The sequence below is a fragment of the Athene cunicularia genome (assembly GCF_003259725.1).
Source record: "Athene cunicularia isolate RWA chromosome 17 unlocalized genomic scaffold, athCun1 chr17_part1, whole genome shotgun sequence".
Classification (NCBI taxonomy): Eukaryota; Metazoa; Chordata; class Aves; order Strigiformes; family Strigidae; genus Athene; species Athene cunicularia.
Genome location: NW_020799122.1, coordinates 2239763 through 2259897, shown reverse-complemented (window position 1 = coordinate 2259897; position 20135 = coordinate 2239763). Strand labels below are relative to the sequence as shown.

The window sequence follows — 20135 nt, the reverse complement described above, 5'->3', positions numbered from 1 at the left end:
CAGGTTTCTTGCTCTGAATATGAGGAGAAATTGCTCTTCAGTGCTTCTTTTAGGGTATTTACCTCCATACGTGCCTCTTTTTCACTGTTATCTTTTTTTTTTCCCCCAAATCACAGCCTCTTGTCTTTAATTTTTACATTTAATGAAATAGCCCTGTAATTAAATGTTCTTTAACAAATCCCAGGGCAGGGTATCTCCTGACAAAAAGCACTCTGATTTTATTATTATTACTAATGCAAAGTAATGAAATGTTTGAATCCTTATCAAGTGTAATTCAGAGGGTTAATCATTTAAGTTGAAAGGAAAAGTTAGTTCTGTCCTTTATGCTGATCTGCACGGTGTCCTGTTCTTTACTGTTTATTTAGATCTTGAGACTGTATTGTCCTGGCCTAGAACATACAATACATGGAATTGCTCATATGATTGTATGAGTTTCTGTGTGCTAGCACGGTGTGGTTGAGTATGTTTGGTTTTCTAGTTCACTGGGCAAACAGTAAGGAGTTAAATATGAGGGGAGCTGAACGAGAATAATAGACTTTTAATGTCCGTGATGTCTAGCTTGACAAACCTACTAAGCACCTCACTAAGAAAATAGCAAAGTAAGCCTTAAAAACATCTGAACTTGCTGAAATGTTCTCATTGAGAAATAATTTTGCCTCTTCAATATGAACCACAAAAAACCCTCAGCTCTCTGAATCAGACAATCCCACATTTCCTTCTGAACTGGACTAGCCAGCAGTTCATACTCTGCCATCTCCCGCTCTGAGCTGTTTGTGTTAATTCTTTCCAGACCCCAGCTGAAGGCTGAGAAAGCAGTTGGGGCAGATGTTGGCCACCTGGGCTCTAGGAACAAGGCTTCCCAAAGCCGGGACAGGTTCAGCTTCCCAGAGCGATGGTTTAGACATCGAACCATTGTCAAAACTAGGTCAGCTGGCTATCAAAATCTGTGTTTGCTGCATATCCTGCTCTGGGGCATTTAGGGCTGGGCAAGCGTAAGGCAACTGTGGGCTGTCAGCATACAGCAACGTGACTGTGTGAGACGGGTCCCCCCTGCTGCTGTCAGTACTGCGCCGATTAAGGTGGCAACAGCAAGAGTCCTTTGGGTAACCAGAAACCAGCGTAGGCGTTAAAAGCGGTCATTGTTTGGTATTTAGAGGCCCTACAGATAAAATTGCATATCTCTGGCAAAGGGCATCTGCAGCAGATGCAGATAGCCAGGGAATGTATTTAATACCTCGCGAAGTAGCAGCCTGCAGGACAGGAGGCCGAACCTGCAGAACTGACAGTGCTGACGGCATCCCCAAATCTGTGTGTGTTGGACCTCCGGGACGGGGCAGGGAGACAAACAATCCTGAAACAAGGCATAGGGTAAGGTAAATCATTCCAAAGAAGGGCTTGGGAGGCTGGTGCCCGGGTTCAGGGCTGTGTCTGCACTGGATGTGAAGGTGCAGCAGAGTTTGTGTCCCCAGCGCCTTGCAGTAACCCAGTGCAAGGTCCTACACAGCCCTGCCTGACTCCTGCATCACTACCTGAGCACTGATCCTTCCTGTTGGCAGCTCTTCCACGGGAAGACACACTATCCTGTCCCACCCTGTCTTCAGTGATAGGATCACAGAATGGTTTGGGCTGGAAGGGACCTTAAAGCCCGTCCATCCTGCCCTTGAACCCGGTCAGTTTTCCATCCACCAACACCTCCGAGTCCTTCCTTGCAGGGCTGCTCTCAATCCACTCCCTGCCCAGCCTGTGTTTGTGCTTGGGATTACCCTGGCCTGTGTGCAGGACCTTGCACTGGGTTATTGCAAGGAATAGGAATTTCCTTGTGCCCAGTGCCACAAACGGAGTTCAACTCTTCAGTGGAGCCTCCGAGGCTCCACGTGGGCTTTGTGCTGGTGCCCAGCTCTTGTAACTCAAATGCCAGGAGGCCTGCCACAGAGGGAGGCAATCTCAGTCGGGAACAGGAGAAGCACAGGTACATTTGGGGTAGTTCTGAGGCAGTGGAAGAGTAAGTTCAGCTGGAAGGAGGAGGGCGGAGGGTTAGGACTTGTTAGTCTGCATGTGGCCAGCTGAAACGTTCCTTTCTTCTGATCATCCTTTATCCCGTCTTTGATCTGAGCTGTGCTCTTTCCTGGAAGACTTCCAATATTCCTGGTGTAGCTGTGAAGCTCCCTTTTTTTCTCCCCTATACAGGCCACATCGCTCAAATTTAAGAAAGACACTGCGATGAAGTGAGACTGTTGTGTATAATTTCTGGATAAACATGTTTGACTTCTTCAGATGTTCTTGATCTCTCTTTATTCCTAGAACAAGCACCAAACAGGCAACAGCAGCACAGGCTCCCACATTCATCTAATAGTTTGGCTTTGTGCGGTGTGGAAAATCACCCCCGTAAAGGGTTCAAGCTGTGGTTTGGGTACAGATGTCCAATAAACTGAGAACTTTTGGCGACCCTCATTTCTAGACTGATGTGTCAGACAGATTCACGTGCCAGAAGCACACTGGGAAGCAAAGACTGGGTTGGGACCGGTGCCAGGAGCCAGGATGCATTTGTACATCTTTGAAGCAGCAGCTTGGCCATCGCTGGCCTAGGCAGCGGGATGATGGAGAGAACGCCAAGGTAGCTAGCTAGATAATGATGTTGCTTTTAAAAAGGACAACAGAATAAAAAGTGTGTTACCCTGCTCCTGCTTAGGAGGCAAAAGAGAAGGCTTCTTTTTTCTAGAGGTGAACAGTCACTTCTCCTTCCTAAAGCAGTAGAAGCCTGACACTAGATAAGTAACTGTGAGATGATTCATAAAAAACCAATTTATAATTTTCCAGAATATAATCCTATTTGATCAGTGCTATTCAGTTCCTCTTTCTTTTAAAATTCAGTGCACTTAAGTGTTCTACGAGGGTTTATGAATGTTTAAAAATTGCTTTGTGGTCCCTAAAGTAATTTGACAAGTCTGACAGCTATTGATTAAAAACCTGAAATTATTCAGACTGTAGGATGACTTGGGGGATTAGATAGAAAGTTTTTTCAAATGTGAAAGGAAATAAGATGTTGGAAAGTAAATATGTTCTTGAATATTTTTGAAAAATCCATTACAACTGTGAAATTAAATTGAAATGAGATACTTCGTGTGGAGATGAAGGAACTAAATGCTGGCTTTACTATTTAGGCGTGGGGTAGAACTCACCCCCCCCGGTCCAACAAATGTTTCCCTGGAAGATGCTGGGGACGGGGCTTTGGCCCGGATCCCACCACAGGGCGTTGCGGGGAGCCCCTGGGGAGCCCCATCCACCTGCCCATGCCTGGCCAGGGCCCAGCCACCTCCTTCCCTTCAGCCGCTCTGCATCATGGAGTTGGGCACCGAGCAAGGCCAGCGGCCAGCTGTGGGGCTGACGGGAATGTGGCTCTTTCCATCCAGCATGGACGTTCCTGTCTGAGTCTCTGGGACGGGCGGGCGCTAATCGAGCCTCAGACTAAATGACTGCAGCCTTCCGGATTGTCCTAATTTGCACTCCTCATGAAGGGCTGCTGCGGTAGTTGGGAGCAGCTATTACGCTGGATACCTGTGTCTCAACTTGTCCTTCTTCACCAGACCTCCAGGAAGGGTATCCAAGAACTGGCTGTGCATCTCTGTACGTGCCGAAGAGACTCTCCTAGGAAATCATTAGACCAGCCAGGCCATTTTCTGTGTGACCAGAAGGGACTTCTCTATTCAGCAGATCCAGACCTGTTTTGTCACTGACAACCATGTTATAGAATATTCCTCATGAACGTATTTTCTCCATCTTAACATCATTGAGGTTTTCTCCCCCATTCTCCCTCCTCCTGGAAGGCTAATCTCAAATTTCTCTTCTGTCATGGCTAAAAGCCCTCTTCTGATTTTCAGATCTGAATCTATTCACAGCCAGTATTCAGCCACTTGTGCTGCCCTGTACCTTGAACAGCTCTTGCCTTTCTCATGTACGTACTCTGAAGTACGTGTGGTCCTCATGCCCCTCAGTCCTTTGTTGTAGATTGAACAAGCTGAGTGTCACAACACTCCAGCATCGAGCCAAATATGACCCTGCAGGTGACATGTTCCTCCACCCCTCTCTGAGTCAAGCGTCAGGTCAGTCCCATGGGGCAGAGGTGGGCACTTCCCCAGCTTGGCTGCTGCACCCAGCATCCAGCCCCGTCAAAACGTGGCAAATCTGTGCAGATGATCCATAGCCAAACGCCTCCAGAAACAACTACCCTGGCTTGCTGGCAGCTGGCTGGGAATAAGGGCAAACCCCAGTGTAGCAGCTGGGTTTGTGGGGCAGCAATGAGTTACCTGCTGCATGTGTTGTGGGAGAGCCCTCCTTCCCTGAGCCTGGGGGGAAACACGCTGCTGGGCATAGAAACCCCCCGTGCACCCTCCTCCGAACACAGAAACTGTCACTATCTCGTCTGTACCTGAGAAAAATGTCTGGCTGCTCATTATCAGTGCTGTTGTCAGGGAACACGTGTCAGCTCGGGTGGAAGGGATCAAAATATGTGTCTGCAGGCTGGTACAAAGCATCTGGTCAGCTTTGCAGGGTGTCTGCCAAGCCAGGTAGTCCACAAAGACCTGGTGCTGCTTTCGATGGCATTATCACTGCTGGTATTTAATCAGATAATTGATGGCTCTTGGCATTGGTTAAATTCTTGAGTGATTCTGTCCCCATAGATAATAAAGTGCTTGTTATGATGGTTCAGTTCCCCGGATTGAACAGTAGATTTGTGGATGGGGAGATATTAAATGAGCAGATCATAGTGGGCTTCCTTGGCCTGTTACTTTGGCAGGTACCTCGCAGCCCTTGCTCAACTCCAATAATTCTCAGCTTCACGGGGATCGACGTTAAACCACGTGTTCAAAAGCCTTAGTTAGGGGAGTCTGCAAGGCACGATACACAGCTTGTACGTGGTGTCACCAGACTGTGCATGGTATTTTAAACCCTTGTGCTATATATGGCCCTCAGTTATAATTCAGTGACAATATTACGCATTAAAAAGGTGAGTGGAAAGAAAGAAATTTAGTTACTGCTGGAAAATACTAGCACCACGTAGTTGTCATTCCGCAGCAGACAGGGATTATCCATAAACCCTGAACCTCCAAAGTGAAGGATAGTAATAAAGCTGCCCCCGGGCGCACTTTGAACTTAGTTACCTCTGATTAATTAAGTTTTTCCTTCCTTGAGCCTGATTTAGTACTTATGCTCAGAATGAAGGATTTAAGTTAAGAAACTGTTGAGAAATTGAAGGACAGCTCTCATCCCTTCTTTCTCATCTCATCCCCTTCCCTATCACATGCACACACACGTGGGTTGAAGAGGGCTTGATGTGGCTGCTGAAAAAGCAGTCTCCAAAGAATTCCTGTCCTGGAATTCTTGTCATTCCTCCTGCAATTGCACCACTTTTCCTGTGGATTTTGGTTCCTGACAAGCTTGAAATGTCAGTGGGGCATGGCAAGCACCTGACTCATACTGGCCATAGGTCTCAGGGCAGCGTGGAAGGTGTCATGGTGGTTTCTGTGCAGCTGTGGAGGATCTTTCATTCATTCATCTCATGAGTGAGCTTTCGGGGATGTTTAAAATCCATCAGTGCCAGGGCTGAGGCACAGCACTGCCAGACGGGACCCCAAGTGCAGAGAACTTTTCCTCTGCTTCAGACAGCAGGAGCTGGGAGTGGGGATCAGACTGTGCCTGGTTCTGTAGCTCCCCAGAGTGCTGGCTTGCACAACCACCCCGAAACTTCACAGCCCTCCTTGGTTAATAGCTATAATGGTTATAATACGAGTTCATTAACGTGCTGGTACTTACAGCCTTCCATATGGGCAGGGAACTGTTGAATAAAACATAGAGAAACCTTGCGCAGGTACAATGAAAACACCAGATTTAAAATTTTCGGTTGTCCTTGCGATGACTTGCCTAGACCAGAAGACAAGGTGGTTTGAAGCAGGACTGCCTGGTGGAAGCATGTGGCACCCCCGACTTCCAGGGCTGCCTGGCACTGCTGAAACCCCGTGGCACTGGAGCCCTGTGCTGGGAGCGGGGGCTCGGGGCTCCTCTGCCCGCGTGTGTCACTGCCAGTGTCACCGGCTGAGTGACAGCGCTCAGAAGCGCCTGTCCTCACCTGGGGCTGAGCCAACAGCCTGTCGCTGGGGCCTGGGCAGGTCCTGCGCCTCGTGCCCGTACACAGGAGAAGCCAGCTGTGGTGGGGGAATGGCGTTTGATAGCCCAGGGACAACGTTGTGACTTCTGACTGACAGTTGCAGGGTTACAGCCACTCTGTAGTGACGGGCAGTAGTGCAAATCACCGCCGACGGGCAGACACTGGCTTGGGGAGGTCTCTTACGGTACGGTTAGTGGTAAGGAGAAGGGCAAATATAAGCCAGAATGGCTCGATTTCTTTTTTTTTTTTTCCTCTTCTTCGTTATTTGGTGACCAGGATAGCATTGTTTTGGTTTAGAAGGAGTTTTGTAGAAGATCGTTGGGGATATGTTTGCTCCTACCAACCAATTGAATCTGCTCCGTCCTGGGAAGTCACTGAACCACGACTTGCCTACTTGCATTGCTGTGGCTGGCGTGCTCTGCGCAGCACTGGTGCTCTATCCCAGTAAACGCTCGAGGATTGAGAGGGGTGGTGGTTTTTACATGTGTAGTCAGATCTAAAAAAAACTTGTCAGAAATGATTCTGCTGATCCCTCAATTAGAATTCTTGAGCCCACTTTTCGGAGGGGAAACAATGGTTTAATGAGAGAGTATGTTTTGATGGAAGGATGTACAATAATCTGCCCTGAATCTGCTCAGCTGCATTGTACCGAATTAACTTATTTCTCTATATTTGTTCATATTCGAAGCATAAATAATTTAGCATTTTGTCTCTCTCTGTGAATGTGAGAAGCATGCTTGCTGATCTCAGATCAGATGGAGCAGTGATGTTTATTACTCTGATGTTGAGGAATGATGGTTGCATATTTAATATCACCATAAATAAAAATCCTGTAGCTGTGTTCCCACTTGTGGGATTGGCACGTGGCTCTCTCCTCACACATCTGATCTACAGGACTCACAGCTTTTGTGTGATGAAAGCAGAGGCTTTGCTTGCCCACAGTAATACAGGGCCTGAGTGGCATTTACCAGCGTGCCCTGCCTGGCTGGTGTCCCCCAGCATCTTCCCGCAGCACTCTCAGCCCCCACCTGCTTAAGCAAAATCATTTATTTTACACAGGAATACTCGGAGACTTACAGCGTGTGACAAAGCAAATACCAGAAGTAAAACAAACCTCATTAAAATAAAGTGGCTGGATGATAAGGCAAATGTTTAACATACCTTTAAAAGGCAGTATTTTTTTCTTCATTTTATCTTACTAATGCCTTTAAAAACTGCCTGAAAGTATTTTAGAGTACTTGCCAAAGTAGCTGGAGTTTTTAGCATTCTTACAATGGGCACTGAACATCTCTGATTTTAGTAGGTTTCTTTCAAAGTGTGGGGGGAAATACCATGCAGTGGGTGAGTATCTGGGCCATGCTGATTATTCCTATTTATAATTGAAATTTCTTGAAAGTGTGGCACAAGTATTACAGCATTCTGCAGTAATGGGCCCAGGTGTTCTGCTGCACGGTGGTAGTTTTGCAGCGTTGCGCTCCATTCTCTCCTGTGCATGTATGCAGGATTTTGCTCGGGTGCTTTGCTGAACTCTGGCTTGTCACCCAGCACCGTTTTCCATTTTCTCCTCTAAAATTCACTGGCATGGGGATAAATTCTTGTACATTTTACCTAAGACACTTGCCAGAATAAAGGGAGCGAGGCACTGCTTGGCAATAGTGAAAAGCAAGGGAGAAAGAGAGAGCTTTGTCCATGAGCCATTTGCAAGCCAAGACAGTCCCACTAGGTCACATTCTTGTTCTCTCAGCCTTGGCATGGATCACCCCTTTTTAATGGAGTCCAGTGTTCCCAGTGTTTCCAAACTTGTTTCAGTGTTTGTGGCAAGCTGGGATGGTCTCTGAGAAACAGTTTGTCTGGATCTGATTTAGAGCAAGGCAGCGTCATTGTGCTGGAAGCCTGAGAGTCTCGGCACAGCTCTCCAGCCCTGGGAGTGCGAAGGGATGGACGTTGCTCCCACTTGGCGCCGAGGTCTCTGTGAGGGTCCACGTCCGTGTCTCAGCATGGATCGGGCCCGTGTTTCTCAGGTGACTCTCCCAGTTGTCCCCACTTACTGGGCTTGGGTCTGCACCACGGAGCAGTGTCTCAGCGCCCGGTGAACCCACCGGTGTGCCGCAGGAGCAGCGGGACACTGCTCTGGCCACCTCCCCTCGCGGCGGTACAGACAGGGCAGCAGTCCTCAGCACCAACTCTTCCTTCTTCAGGTTTGCTCCGTGCTACCTGCTAACGTGGTCACAGCACAGCGTTACTGGGGCAGGAGAACCGTGCGGAGGAGGAAAGCCCTCCCGTCCAGCCCTGAGGAGTAACTGCACTGAAGCCCCAATACCGGACAGTGTTAAACAGATGTGAATCAGAAATGGTTCAACCCCCTTCCTTTACTGGAACACAACCATTTTGCTTGTTTAGTATTCTAAAAGCAGCGTTAATAACTATTTTTGTCTCTATTCTCATTTCTCACGTACATATAAAGTCTCTGTTGATGCTTAGCTTGACAAGCGAGGCTGCAGTTACGATGCCAAAACTCTCAAAACTGTCATGGAGTGAGACAAGGATAAAGGAAAAAAACAACTTAGATAAAAGAGCTGTGGACTCAGAAATGTTGCATGTGGCACATTTCCCAATCCTCAGAGAGACTTAGTAATTTACATCATGGAAGTCTGCATGGTGCACAAGTCAAGTGCCTTTCTGGCTCCACTTGGGGTCTCATTGGATGTACAAAGAAGCTGCTTTCACACTTCTACAGGCAAAAGCATTTAAAAGCGTTTTTGTTTCTTAAAGTGCATAAGGCAATAAAGTGTATGAGGGGTGGTATAAGGGAAGGCACATGTCAAAGGTAGGCCAAGACTGTATTGAGAAATTGCACGTCAACCCAACGCAGGGTTGGTTTTTTTATTGCTTTCTTCCAAACAATGGCTTTTAGAATTAGATTTAAGATTCAAGCCTTTGGTGCATCCTTGGTGCTTTCGGTCTGAGCAGGAAGATGACCTGGGTTAGGCACTGTCCTTACGTCACAGGCGGTCATTGGAACAAGCATTTGGGTTTCCTCCCCAAGCTTTCTTCCAGCACCGTTTTCCTTTTGTCAAGACAATTATGTTGGTTGTTATTAAAATAAAACCAGAAGGGGAGTAGAATGATTCATCTTTGCAAGCAGCTTTTCTAAAGGGTGTCAGTCATTCAGCATGGGCAGGAATGTGTCTGCTTAGGAAAATGTGCTTTGTCCAAGGGCCAGGACTGCTCCAAAGGCCGAGTCCTTTTTCACCTGGGAGGGCTCAAGTGTAGCCCTGTGCTAGTGACCCATGTTTCTGACTGGGACCAAAAAATTGGCGTTTGCCCTGGCCCATCCCGTGGGCTCAGGCAGATCAGGGCGGGCAGACGTGAGGGCAGTCAGGCCTCGGCTCTCCCTCCGAGGTGAACCCGTCGGCAGGGCTGAAGCCCGCTGGCAGGGAACTGCTGCTGCCAGCCCGAACTAAAACTGCCTGTTGCCCAGGGACTGGGGTAACACTTTCCACTAACTCGGGTCTCTTTATAAAAAAACCTAAAACTAAACAATAAAACCCCTTAAACAAAAAAAACCCTTAAGTTATTATCCCATCATTTGTAAACATGGATGTGTGTATTGTGGGCACTTCAGCGAGAAGGTGCTTGGCAGCTTTTCTGACGTTGTCTATGTGCTGCATGGCAGCTGCTGGTGCAGCTGGTTTTTGCAGAAGTGTGTAGGTTGGAGAGCACAGAGCATTTAACCCATCCTTCTGCATCAGGGAAAGATTGGCTTGAATTATCCTTGCATTACCCCCCCCATAATCAGATCTTCATCAGTTGTGCATTTCTCAAGTGTCTAAAGAAGAAGTGAAGAAATCATGGAACATTTTTCTCACTTGGCAATTGTTTGGATTTCTCGGAAGTCTGCAGCGTGGCAGTAACTGTCCCTGTCCCACCCCTCTGATGCCGAACGAGCCCAGCAACTTGAATTGTTGTCCTTGTGCTCTGGAAATGAGATATGACTGGAGGTTATGGAGTGACTTAGTCACAGAATGTACCCGGTTACTCATCAACAGCCAGAGTCCGTTCGTGTAATTCCTGTTGACATACTGATGATCTCCTAATGGAAAGACAGCCCTGACACCGCAGGCATGCGTGCGGCCTTCCAGCCAGGGCCTGGAGTGAATCATGCTCCACGTGATCACCCCCAGTGAGACCATTCTGTGCGTGCCTCTGTGTGTGTGTGTGTGTGTGTGTGTGTCTGGGTTTCAGAAGCAAGCAGCAATTGGACCGGTCTGGAGGATGAAGTCAGGGAGCTACAAATACAGCACAGGCAGAGAGGAGTAATGCAAGGGGGCTGATAATAGGAATGGAACCTTTTGCCTCACAGTTTGAAGCCAGTATGGGCTGAGATGGCCAGCTGCTGCCTTTGAGGGGCACTGGAGAAGCGGCACTGTATGAGGTCCCCAAGGTCATTCCCCCCGGCCGACAGCCTGGGCAGGGGACACCCGTCCAGGGGGGCAGTGGCTGGGCTCCTGGCTGGGCTCCTGGGCAGGGGGTGGCACAGCTCTTGGTGAAAAGAACTCCCCTTTCATCTGAACTGGTTTGGGAGCTTCAGCTGGATCGCCAGCGCTCGGCTGTGCCGGCGTGTCCCCTGGATGAATCCTGCTCTGCCTCCGGCCCCATAACAGAGACCTGGAGACGGCTGCGGGTCAGTCCTGTCTGAGAGGAGAGAAAGTACAACCCAGGGCCACACACATGTGCTTTTTAAATGGCTCCAGTTGTTTTATGAAGCCATTTTAGGTTTTAATGCTGCTTCTGCAGGACTGGTGACTGCAGTGGCTTACAGCTCTTGTTTGTAATGGCAAGTGGAAGGCAGTTGGGACTGGTTGAGCTGGGCTGGACTTTGCTTCGCGGCATTTACAGTGCTGTTGCTCATTTGGGAAATAACCTGCTGCTTTCAGTTTTGATCCACTGCAATGGTATATAAAGACATCCAGCCTCTCGCTTGCGAGGCTGGCAGGGAGAAGAGGCAGCACAGCAGCCAGCTGGCTCCTGCCGCCGGAGAGAGGTGAGTCGCTCCTCTGCTGGCACCTCTGCTGGTGAGGTGCCGGGCCTGGCCCGCTCAGTGCCCACCCAGGAGCACCGTTCTCCTCCCTGCCCGCCTTGCTCCGGCGCTGGCCACTGCCTCTGGGAGCTACAGGCAGGCTCCGGTCCCCAGCGGGAGCCTGCTGCCTCTCTGCCCTTCCCCACCTTCTGGGAATGCTGCAGGACCCACCTTCTTCTTGGCCAGCACTGGGTTTCTAGTAGCTTGCTTTTCTTTTAAGCCCGTTACCTGTGTTCCCATCTGACTGAATTTTGGGTGGGACACGCAGGGTAGGGAAGGAGGAGAGCAGGTGGCAGGAGGCTGGGAACGGGGCAGAGCGGGGGCAGTGGGTGTTGGGACGGAATTTGCAGATCTGGACTCGAGTTCAGCCTTGTGCTTCGGGCCATGCCGTCTTGTCCTGCCCTAGCACTGGTCAGTCCTAAGCTGTCAGGTCCCCGGGCTCCGTGGCCCGGCCGGGACGCTCAGCGCTGAGCGAGGGACCAGCCGCGGCCGATGCTGCAGCGGCAGCCCTGGCTGTGGGCAGCTCAGCTCCCCGGGCCGGCGTGGCCCTGCTCAGTGAAGTAGGCTGAGCTTTACTGTCACTTAAACCTACAAATCTGTCAGCTGCCTCCCCAAGTGGAGTAGGTTCTGATTTACCGATTTACAGCTTGTGTTACCAGAGTAAATCACTCTGCTAACAGCCAGCGGATGGGAGTCCGGCTCCTTCACAGCCCTGAAGCTGGCGAAACCTCCCCAGCGAGCCAGAGATGTCCTGGTTGGGTGGGGACTCTGGCCCAGCACACTCTGCCTCTTCTCTTTGCCTCATCTTATTTGTCATCAGAGAGTGCACAGAGCCATCAGCCACACGTGCCCACGGACACCCACCCCTCTGAAACGGAGTCCGGTTTTAGCTGTGATGGTGTAAATCCAGGGCAGCCTCATCAGCTCGGGAGCAGATTGCAATTTTGTTAATGAGAACATACGCCGGCCCTGTGTATTCCCAGGGATTTGACCTCAGTTTAGCATCTGTCAGGATAAGAAAAAGTAGTTTAGTGGCACTGGCATAGTGGCAGTTGAGAGGATGGGGAGTGCAGCAGAGAGGATTGCTGCCTCTCCCCTTTTGAGGGACAGTTTTATATTCCAGCAGAGGAAGAAAAATATTTGTGGAAATCAATATTTTAAGAAATAAAATGCAAGAAGAAAAATCTAGACCCTAACTTTCCAGATCAAAATGTTTTTCTCAGAAGAAAATAAGATAAGAATTTTTGTTTTCTGCTATGTAGGTTTAACCCTTCAGGGTTGGGGAACCACAAAGCAAAGCCAGTGACAGTGAGTGGAAAAGGCAAGTCAGGACTGTGTGTGAGAAGAGGAACCCAGGCTAGATCTGCAGTAAAAGATGTGTCCATGCACCTGCGTTTATTTTAACTCAATCTAGTTACATCAGCTCCAGCTCATAGTATAGTGCATCTAAATGGTTTTAACTCTTCTTGTGATCGGTACCAGCTAGTGGCCTAAAACGTAGGTTCACACATTAAAAATGGAGTAAAATTGCAGATAAGGCAGGCACCTTTCTACCTCAAAGGAGTTAACTAAGGCCAGGCCAGGTTGTGGGGAGCTGTGTGGTGACCCCAAATACCTGCTGCAAAGGAAAAGCTTCCCAGATCCTGTCTCTAAAAATTCTGCACAACCCAACTATCAGTGTAAAATACAGCCATCTTTGCAATGAAGATGAGCTGGAGTTTCATTTGGTTAATAACTGAGGCAAGTTAATCCTGTTCAGGCAAGGATCAAACCAGTTTCAGTGCATCTGTGTCAGTGCTTTGCATCTGTCTCACTAGATTGATTTAAAATACCTTGGTTACAAAAGCAAATTGTTTCTCCTGTAGAGCTGCTGAATGGGGGCTCAGACCTGGCCCTGCTCCTGCCTCCATTTCCCTCCTGCAGCATGAAGCTTTTGGTCAAGTTCCCTCCTGGTTCCCTTGTGTAGTGACAAGGATGGAGGTTTTCACGTACCAGACAGGGCTGCTCACAGAGCTCGCTCAGGAATCTCTTCATGTCCCATCCAGGAGGTGGTAAAAAGTGTTTCTGGTCAGAAGGATTGACTGGGTCTAATTTCATCTCTCTGACAGAAATAAGTAATCAAGTGTTGAGAAAACAAATGTTGGTTGACCTCCCTGTTTGAAGCTCATATGCTGGTAATGACAATTAGGGTTTTCTCAACTTGTTACCTTTCACTATCACAGACAACCCTTTAAAAAGAGAGCCAAGACCAAATTTAGAGTCGAGCTTTCATCCCTCGAAGGGAAGACGGGTGTGAGGTCCCTGCAGGCCTGACTGCTCTCAGGTGGCGGCTCGGTCGGAGCCCACGAGTGTCCGGGGAGGCAGCCCTGGCTCTCCAGGCGGGCAGACGGGCTCCAAGGCTCGCTCCCTCCCCGGGATCCCTGCCGAGGTGAGGCCTGGGTGCAGGTGCAGGGGCTAACCCCGGGAAGCTCAGTAGCAGCGCGGACGGGGCTCAGGTGGAGCCAGGGGGAGGCTGTAGGTCCGTAGCTCCCTCAGTGAACGGTCAGGAGCAAAGCTGACATGCTGCTCATCTTCTTTTAATTAGTACATTAGCCAGGTTGAGAGACTACGTACTTCTGAGGTCTGACGTAGATTTGCAAAGCTTGTTGCCACCGTGGCCGGCTCTGTCCTGCAGGTACCAGAAGGCACACTCTGTATGAACACATTCGCATTCAGAAACACATTTAAAGTCCAATACACTTACCGTGGCTTTGATAAGAGCCTGGCCCTCCCTTCCCTGGGGAGTGCCATCCTGACTACATTTTGAAATCACAAACCATGACTCTCATTTAAAGTAGAACAGCGTGTGTTTTCATCTTCGGGAAGCCACATCCTATTCTCAGTCCTGTGTAATCGTAACTAGCTCTTAACAGAGCCCAGCAGCTTTCACAGACTCACTGATGTAACAGCCTGTGTCCACAGCTGGGAAACTGAGGCACAAAAAGGCCGAGAGACTGCACCAACCCTGTGTAAAAAAGACAAAGCCTTTTTTTTTTTCAGGCTGTAGTTACTCTAGGTATCACAGTGATGCTTTATCAGCTCTTGCTGTACAGAGATTTATAGTAAATCATTTCTATTCCATTGAAGTAATTTTCAGAGATTAATTTTTAGGGTATTAGCATTGATTCCTGAGTGCACGTGCCCTCCTCCTCCCGCCAGCAGTCCATATCCAGGGAGAGCTGCATTGTCTGAGTTGGAGGAAAGCTCACTTGCCCTAATTTATTGAAAAAATTAATTTTGGGTTTAAAATGGGCCTGTCATTTATGAACCCTGTTCAATCTGTTCTTCGCTCCTGAGTCTTCACTCTGACCTTTCCCATATCTTAAATCCTCTGGGCTGTACACTCTGTTCATTAGTTAAACTTCCAGAAGGGAGCAGCAGGTGTGGGTTGTGGATAAGGACTGCATGCAAGCTTGGCTCTGTGCTTATCCATGTACCCCTAGCAGGCTGCGGCTGTAATTTAATTTAGGGCAGTGCCAGGATTTGGAGTTTTTAAGAGTTTTTCACAGTTTGTAAGTTTTAATAATTTTTACATCAGCTCTGGAAGTAGCTGCCCCTGTCATGGCATGAAGTATGCAGTAATGATACTTGCACTTTAAAAAATGAGCCAGAGAACTGATGCAGTGCATCCCAGTAATTGCAAAGTTTAATTCTTGGTCAGGGAGTTTGGAACTGTAAGAGCCAGCCTGGCCAGAGAGGGTGGGGGGTCCCAGAGGCGTTGCTGGGGCTGACCCAGGCTCGGTGCAGAGCTGTACCACACGCTGCTCAAGGAAAAACAAACACGTCGTCCCTGGGAATGGCTTGTGAGTCAGAAGGGAGGTACGGAGAGACCAGTAAAAAACAGCGAGGTTATCTGTAAAAATATCTTTGATTTCCCTACCTGTATGTTGGGGCGGGTAGATGGGGACTGTAGGCAGGATTTCCAGGCTTTCCAGTGCTGCCGGCTCTTCCCGAGGTCCCGTTCTGTCAGGGATTGCTGCGGGGGTTCTGCAGAGACGCGTCTCACTACTTGGGGATGCGGGGATGTTTCTAGTGTGGATGCGGCTGTCTGTGGAGGGGATGCGGCTCCTGCGTCAGCATTCCTGATTTCGGCTGGTGGCTGGCTGTGCAGAGCACCCCAGAAGGGAAAGCCCCAGGCTGGCAGGAGAAGGGGGCCCGTAGCCACCTCCAGCATCTGTGCCTGCGAGACAAGCCTGGGGAGAGCGCTAATGGGCTGGGAGCTCCCCCACACAGGCGCTGGGGCTGCCGTCAGCATCCCTCAGTGCTTCCTGATTTCCCTTTGCCTCGTCTGTGTATGCTCAGGTGCTGGGTACGAGAGTGCAAAAATATTCTGTGTCTTCCAAGGGCTTCTGTCTCCTGTAACATGCCGGAGGCAGAGGAGAGCAGGGGATAGATAGTGTGTGTGCTCCCTGGGATGGATTGCCTACAGTTACAGCTCTGAAAGCCATAGAAAAATCACCAACTTCATCGGTGTGAATCTCTCATTCCATCTGAAAAGAAGGTTCCCATGAGAAGGATGTGCTTTATATCCCTAAAAGACACTAAAATCTGTCTGGCTAGAAGGCAGATAGCAATTGGAAGAAATTAGCTTTATATCCTGGTGCCATCTCTGGATAGAATACACGCAATCAAAACAAACTTTAAAATGCTTTGAGCTTTGATTTTATTTTTTATTTTTTAAGGAAGAGTTCAGCAGCAGCAAAAGCACATTTTCCGAACTTTATTCTGATTTTAAACTTTTCATTGTTTTTTTAAGAACATCGTTTTGTTTAAGAACGTCATTCAGTCTCTGAAGTCAGCTATTACCTATTAAACCGAAGCTATTATATATGCCAATATTGTTAGACGGAAGGACAAATCAAAATAAAATGTAGTTTATATGCTGAAACATGTATTTGTGTTTGTCAGGCTCAAAGTCATATGCCATTGGTACCCCTGTGTAGTTTAGATTTGAAATTCAAAACTTGACTCCTGCAAATGCTCCTTGGCTCGAATTGTTTTTGAATGTTAAGTGGTGTCTCTGAAGCGAGACTAATAGCACGAAATTATATTGAATGTTTGCAGGAATGGGACCTCACAAAAAGGTTTATAAAAATCTGCTGCTAATAACGTTACGTTTTAAATAAAACCTCCAGAAAAGATGAGTGGCGTCTCAGTAAATACAGGTTTCCTGTTGATCGGGATTACATTCCTAGAGGAAAGTCTAATGCTTTGTTCAGGAGAGCAGAAAAGTGAGGCTAATTACAAGCAGAAAGAGAAATTGGCCGGTCCAGATCCACTGTCTAGCCACTATGAAATACAGTGTAAAAGGCAGCATTAGTCAGAGGTTAAATATTCTTTCAGTGTAAATACCGTTTGATACGGTGCCTGATTTTTCAGAAGTGCTAGATGTCAATTCTGCTCCATTGCTGCGGCTCGGCTTTTGTGAACAGCGAGCACATTTTAATAAAGCAGGTGAAGAAATCTCTTCGTAATCTCTTAGTTTAATCTGGCCATTGTTCCTGCAGTCTGCACAGCCTGGGTAATTTCTGTGCCCTTCAGCCTCCGATTACCTTTTTGCTGAAATTGAATTGAAGGACAGAGTAAACAAACACAAGCACGGTCAAGGTTATGGGCTGTTGAGCTGGAGTTCTCCAGTGCTCGGAGGCTACTGTGTGAATATGCAGTTTGATGGAAGAACACTGGGAGCCCTGAGAGTCAATTTAATGGTATCTGCAGTGAAATCTGTGCGTTGCTTGAGGGTGCTGTAGGCTGTAGTACATCCATGGAAGAGTTTTTCACAAGACCACCCCCCCCCAATAATGACTATGCCCACCCCAACAGCCAGCCAGTTGTGCAATTACACGTCTTTTAATTATGCTGAAACAGGGGATTGTTTAAATAAAATAAGTGCTTTTTGCAACATCACCAGGTATTTGATTTTAACTGTAAGTTTGGAATAAATCTGGAAATCACAGTCCCTTCCACTGCTAACTCTTCAAGGTTATCAGGGAATTCATTTTTCCCCAGTGATAGCGTGGTCATAAAGTGCTGGCTTCACAGACAATAAAAAGTGACTATAAATAATACAAATAATAATCACTGAGCCTAACTGTGAATGGAAAACTTACTCTAATAACCCACCGAAGGTACTATTTTACCTGCCCTCTGACGAAGCACAGTGGCTTTCCTTTCACAAATGCTGATTCTTAAACAGCGAGTCGTGTGGGTGGGTGCTGGCATCCCGAGAGTAACAGGAGGTGCGGATGTGAAGAAGGGGCAGCGGTCACGCACAGTGCCCCGGGGAGGATGCTGGCACTGGCACCATAAAAATAGCTCTGACCGTGTTGTACACCCGCGCATCACCCTCCAAACAGAGCTGCCTGTGGGGAGAACAGTCTGCAGGGAAACACCACCTTGTGCCAATGAGGAACGAGGTACAAGTTTCCTTGAAGGAAGCTGGGATAAACCCTGGCTCGGAATAAATTTAGCTGAGACTTTGACGTACAGGCTTTTTTTTGGTGGTAGTAATGCTTGCTGTAGCAGTATTTAAACATTGAGTCAACACAGTGTGGTTTCTTCACTGCCTGGCACTCCCTGGGGAGGAGGAAAGAGCAGTCCCCAAGGCCCTGGCCTGCAAAGTTTTAAGTTCTGTACCCTCTCAGCTACACAAGGATATTTATTCCAGAGGCCGTGGGGAGGGGGAGTGGGCAGGAAGGAACAACCTGTGCATTAGACCTGTAGCCCAAGAAGTTTGTGAGTTTTAGACACCAACCCCCCCCCAGCACAGTGTGATCAACGGGGCAGCCCGCTGGGGGCACCACGTTACTTTTGGGAAACACATTTGTCATTCACAGAGGCGAGAGTGTGGAGAACAAACATGCAGCAGGACAGTACCCCAGAGCACCTGGGGGCTCCAAGTTCATATGTTACTTCATCTCCTGATGCCTGGCTCGTGTGCCAGTCCTGCACAGACCGGCTGTCTGGAATTTCAGGTTTGAGACAGGGGAAATTCAGCAGGGCACTTCCCAGCAAATTGAACTCTTTGGCTGGGTCTTGCTGGTCTTCTGCCTTGTCATCTGGTAGCAGCAGCTGAGCTGTGCTGGGTCCTTACGTCAGCTGGAGCTGCCACAGTTCCCAGCGTATCTGGCTTCCTGCTGGAACACGGGCCAAAAGCACATGCTTCTTGGGTTCGGTACTTCCTTCCACATTGTCCTAATAATGTGTCTGAACGTGCAACAGAAAATAGCCCAGTGCTGGGCTGCAGAGAGAACCTGGATTCTCCTTTCTCCCGCTGCCTTCGCTCTGCTCCGCTCTCCACCCACTGCAAGTGCCGGTTCCAAAGTTCAGGTTCTGCGTTTTCGTGCCTCCCCAGAAAGATAAAAGGGTTGGTAAAACTGTAACTTGACCTTAGCGTTTCGCTGCAGCGAGGGAGATAAGGTGCTGAAGGAAATACTGAGAGGAAAGCACTGATGGCTGTGGGAACGGGGACCCCACAAGACAAGGGCTCCCCGTTGAGGACCCAGGTACACGACTCGGGAGCTGCGGGTGAGCCCGGCTCACGGGCGGGAATGGCTGTGGATCGCTGACCAGGATTTCAGTCTGGTGGGCACCATATTTTTGTTGTTCTGCACAAAGGACCCCTGTGCTGCTGCTGCTGCAGATTTGAGAACGAAAAGATTGACTGAAGCTGCCTGTTATTATTTTGGACGACTCCAGCGATGTATCAAAAACCTGACGCTGGGTTGATGCTGGTGCCCTACTTTATAGAAGCCCTGAAAAGCAGATCGAGGACAGCGAGCTTGTCTCTCTGCATGGCATCTGCCAGCAAAGGGTGAGAAAACTTCAAACCGCTGGCGGGGGAAACGAGGGGAGGGAAAAATGAGGCAAAACGTGCTCAATCCAGAGCACTGTTTGCAGACTGCAAGGGGAAAGGGTCTGCACGTGCCCTGCTAAGGAGGCGAGGCGGGAGGTCACTGGCTGGGGTGTTCTGCGGCCAGCGTGGCTGGTGAGCTGGTGCCGTTGTCCCCGGGGCACGGTGGGGACCAGTTTAGCCTGGAAGGAAGAAAAGGAACCCACTGGCCTTGGGAGACAGGCAGCGCTCCTTATTATTCAAGCCCAGCAATAATGCTGCCAGAGCCCTTCCCGTTTCCAGGATCCTTTGGAGGTGAGGTGAGAGGGGGTCATGCCCACCTCTCCGCCTGAGGAGGAGAGGCATGTGAGCGAGGACGTGCGTGGAGTTAGTGTCGGAACTGGGCAGAGGACCGACGGATTTTGACTGTCGAGCACGCAGGTGCTGGCTGGAGGGACAGCGCGTCTGGGGATCCAGCGTGCAAGTCACGGGAGGAGGCGAGATCGTGCCCAGGACCTGCCTGTCTCCTGCTCCGAGACCTGCTGCCTTCCCCGTGGAGTATTTTCAGTGCAGTCGGGGATATATATGTACCTTTGTTCTGGTTCTGTCCTCCAAGGCTGACCAGCGTTTGCAGCCCAGGTGCCTGATTTCTCCCCTGATCCGGAGCAGCCTTGCGTGAGCTGGCGGATTTATGATTTGCTGCAGACACGGACGGTAGCCCTTTGAGAAGTGGAAAAGGAAGCAGCCATAAATAACAGGCCGGGGACAGTGCCATGCGGTGGTTTTTCATTTACTAGATAGTCCTACTTTGTTCTTGATGAGTAATGGAGGCATTTGAATGCGCCACGGCAGCAGCAGCCCGGCCCTGGGCAGGTGCCGGCGCGGGCTGGGGGAGGATGGCGGCGGTCGGGCCAGCTGCCCCAAGCCGGGTGGCCTCCCCCGCCGGGCTCCGCGCTCTCGCATCCTCCTCTCCCGTCTACCTGCCGCTCCGGCCGGCCGTGACTCTGCCCTCCGGCAGCCCC

The 20135-nt window shown here is 49.3% G+C and overlaps 1 protein-coding gene across 10 annotated transcripts in view; it reads left to right on the top strand.

The window, feature by feature from the left end:
- DAB2IP (DAB2 interacting protein) overlaps positions 1-20135 on the top strand; it is a 203659-nt gene that overhangs the window by 131270 nt on the left and 52254 nt on the right. Inside the window, exon 1 of one of the 10 annotated variants that reach the window (XM_026860157.1) lies at positions 18857-19095. The exons of the other annotated variants lie outside the window; for them this stretch is intronic. Coding sequence (XP_026715958.1) covers positions 18983-19095 — 113 coding nt within the window. The 5' untranslated portion in view covers positions 18857-18982. Of the gene's footprint in view, positions 1-18856; positions 19096-20135 lie in introns of those variants that run through there. 10 annotated transcript variants of the gene reach the window in all.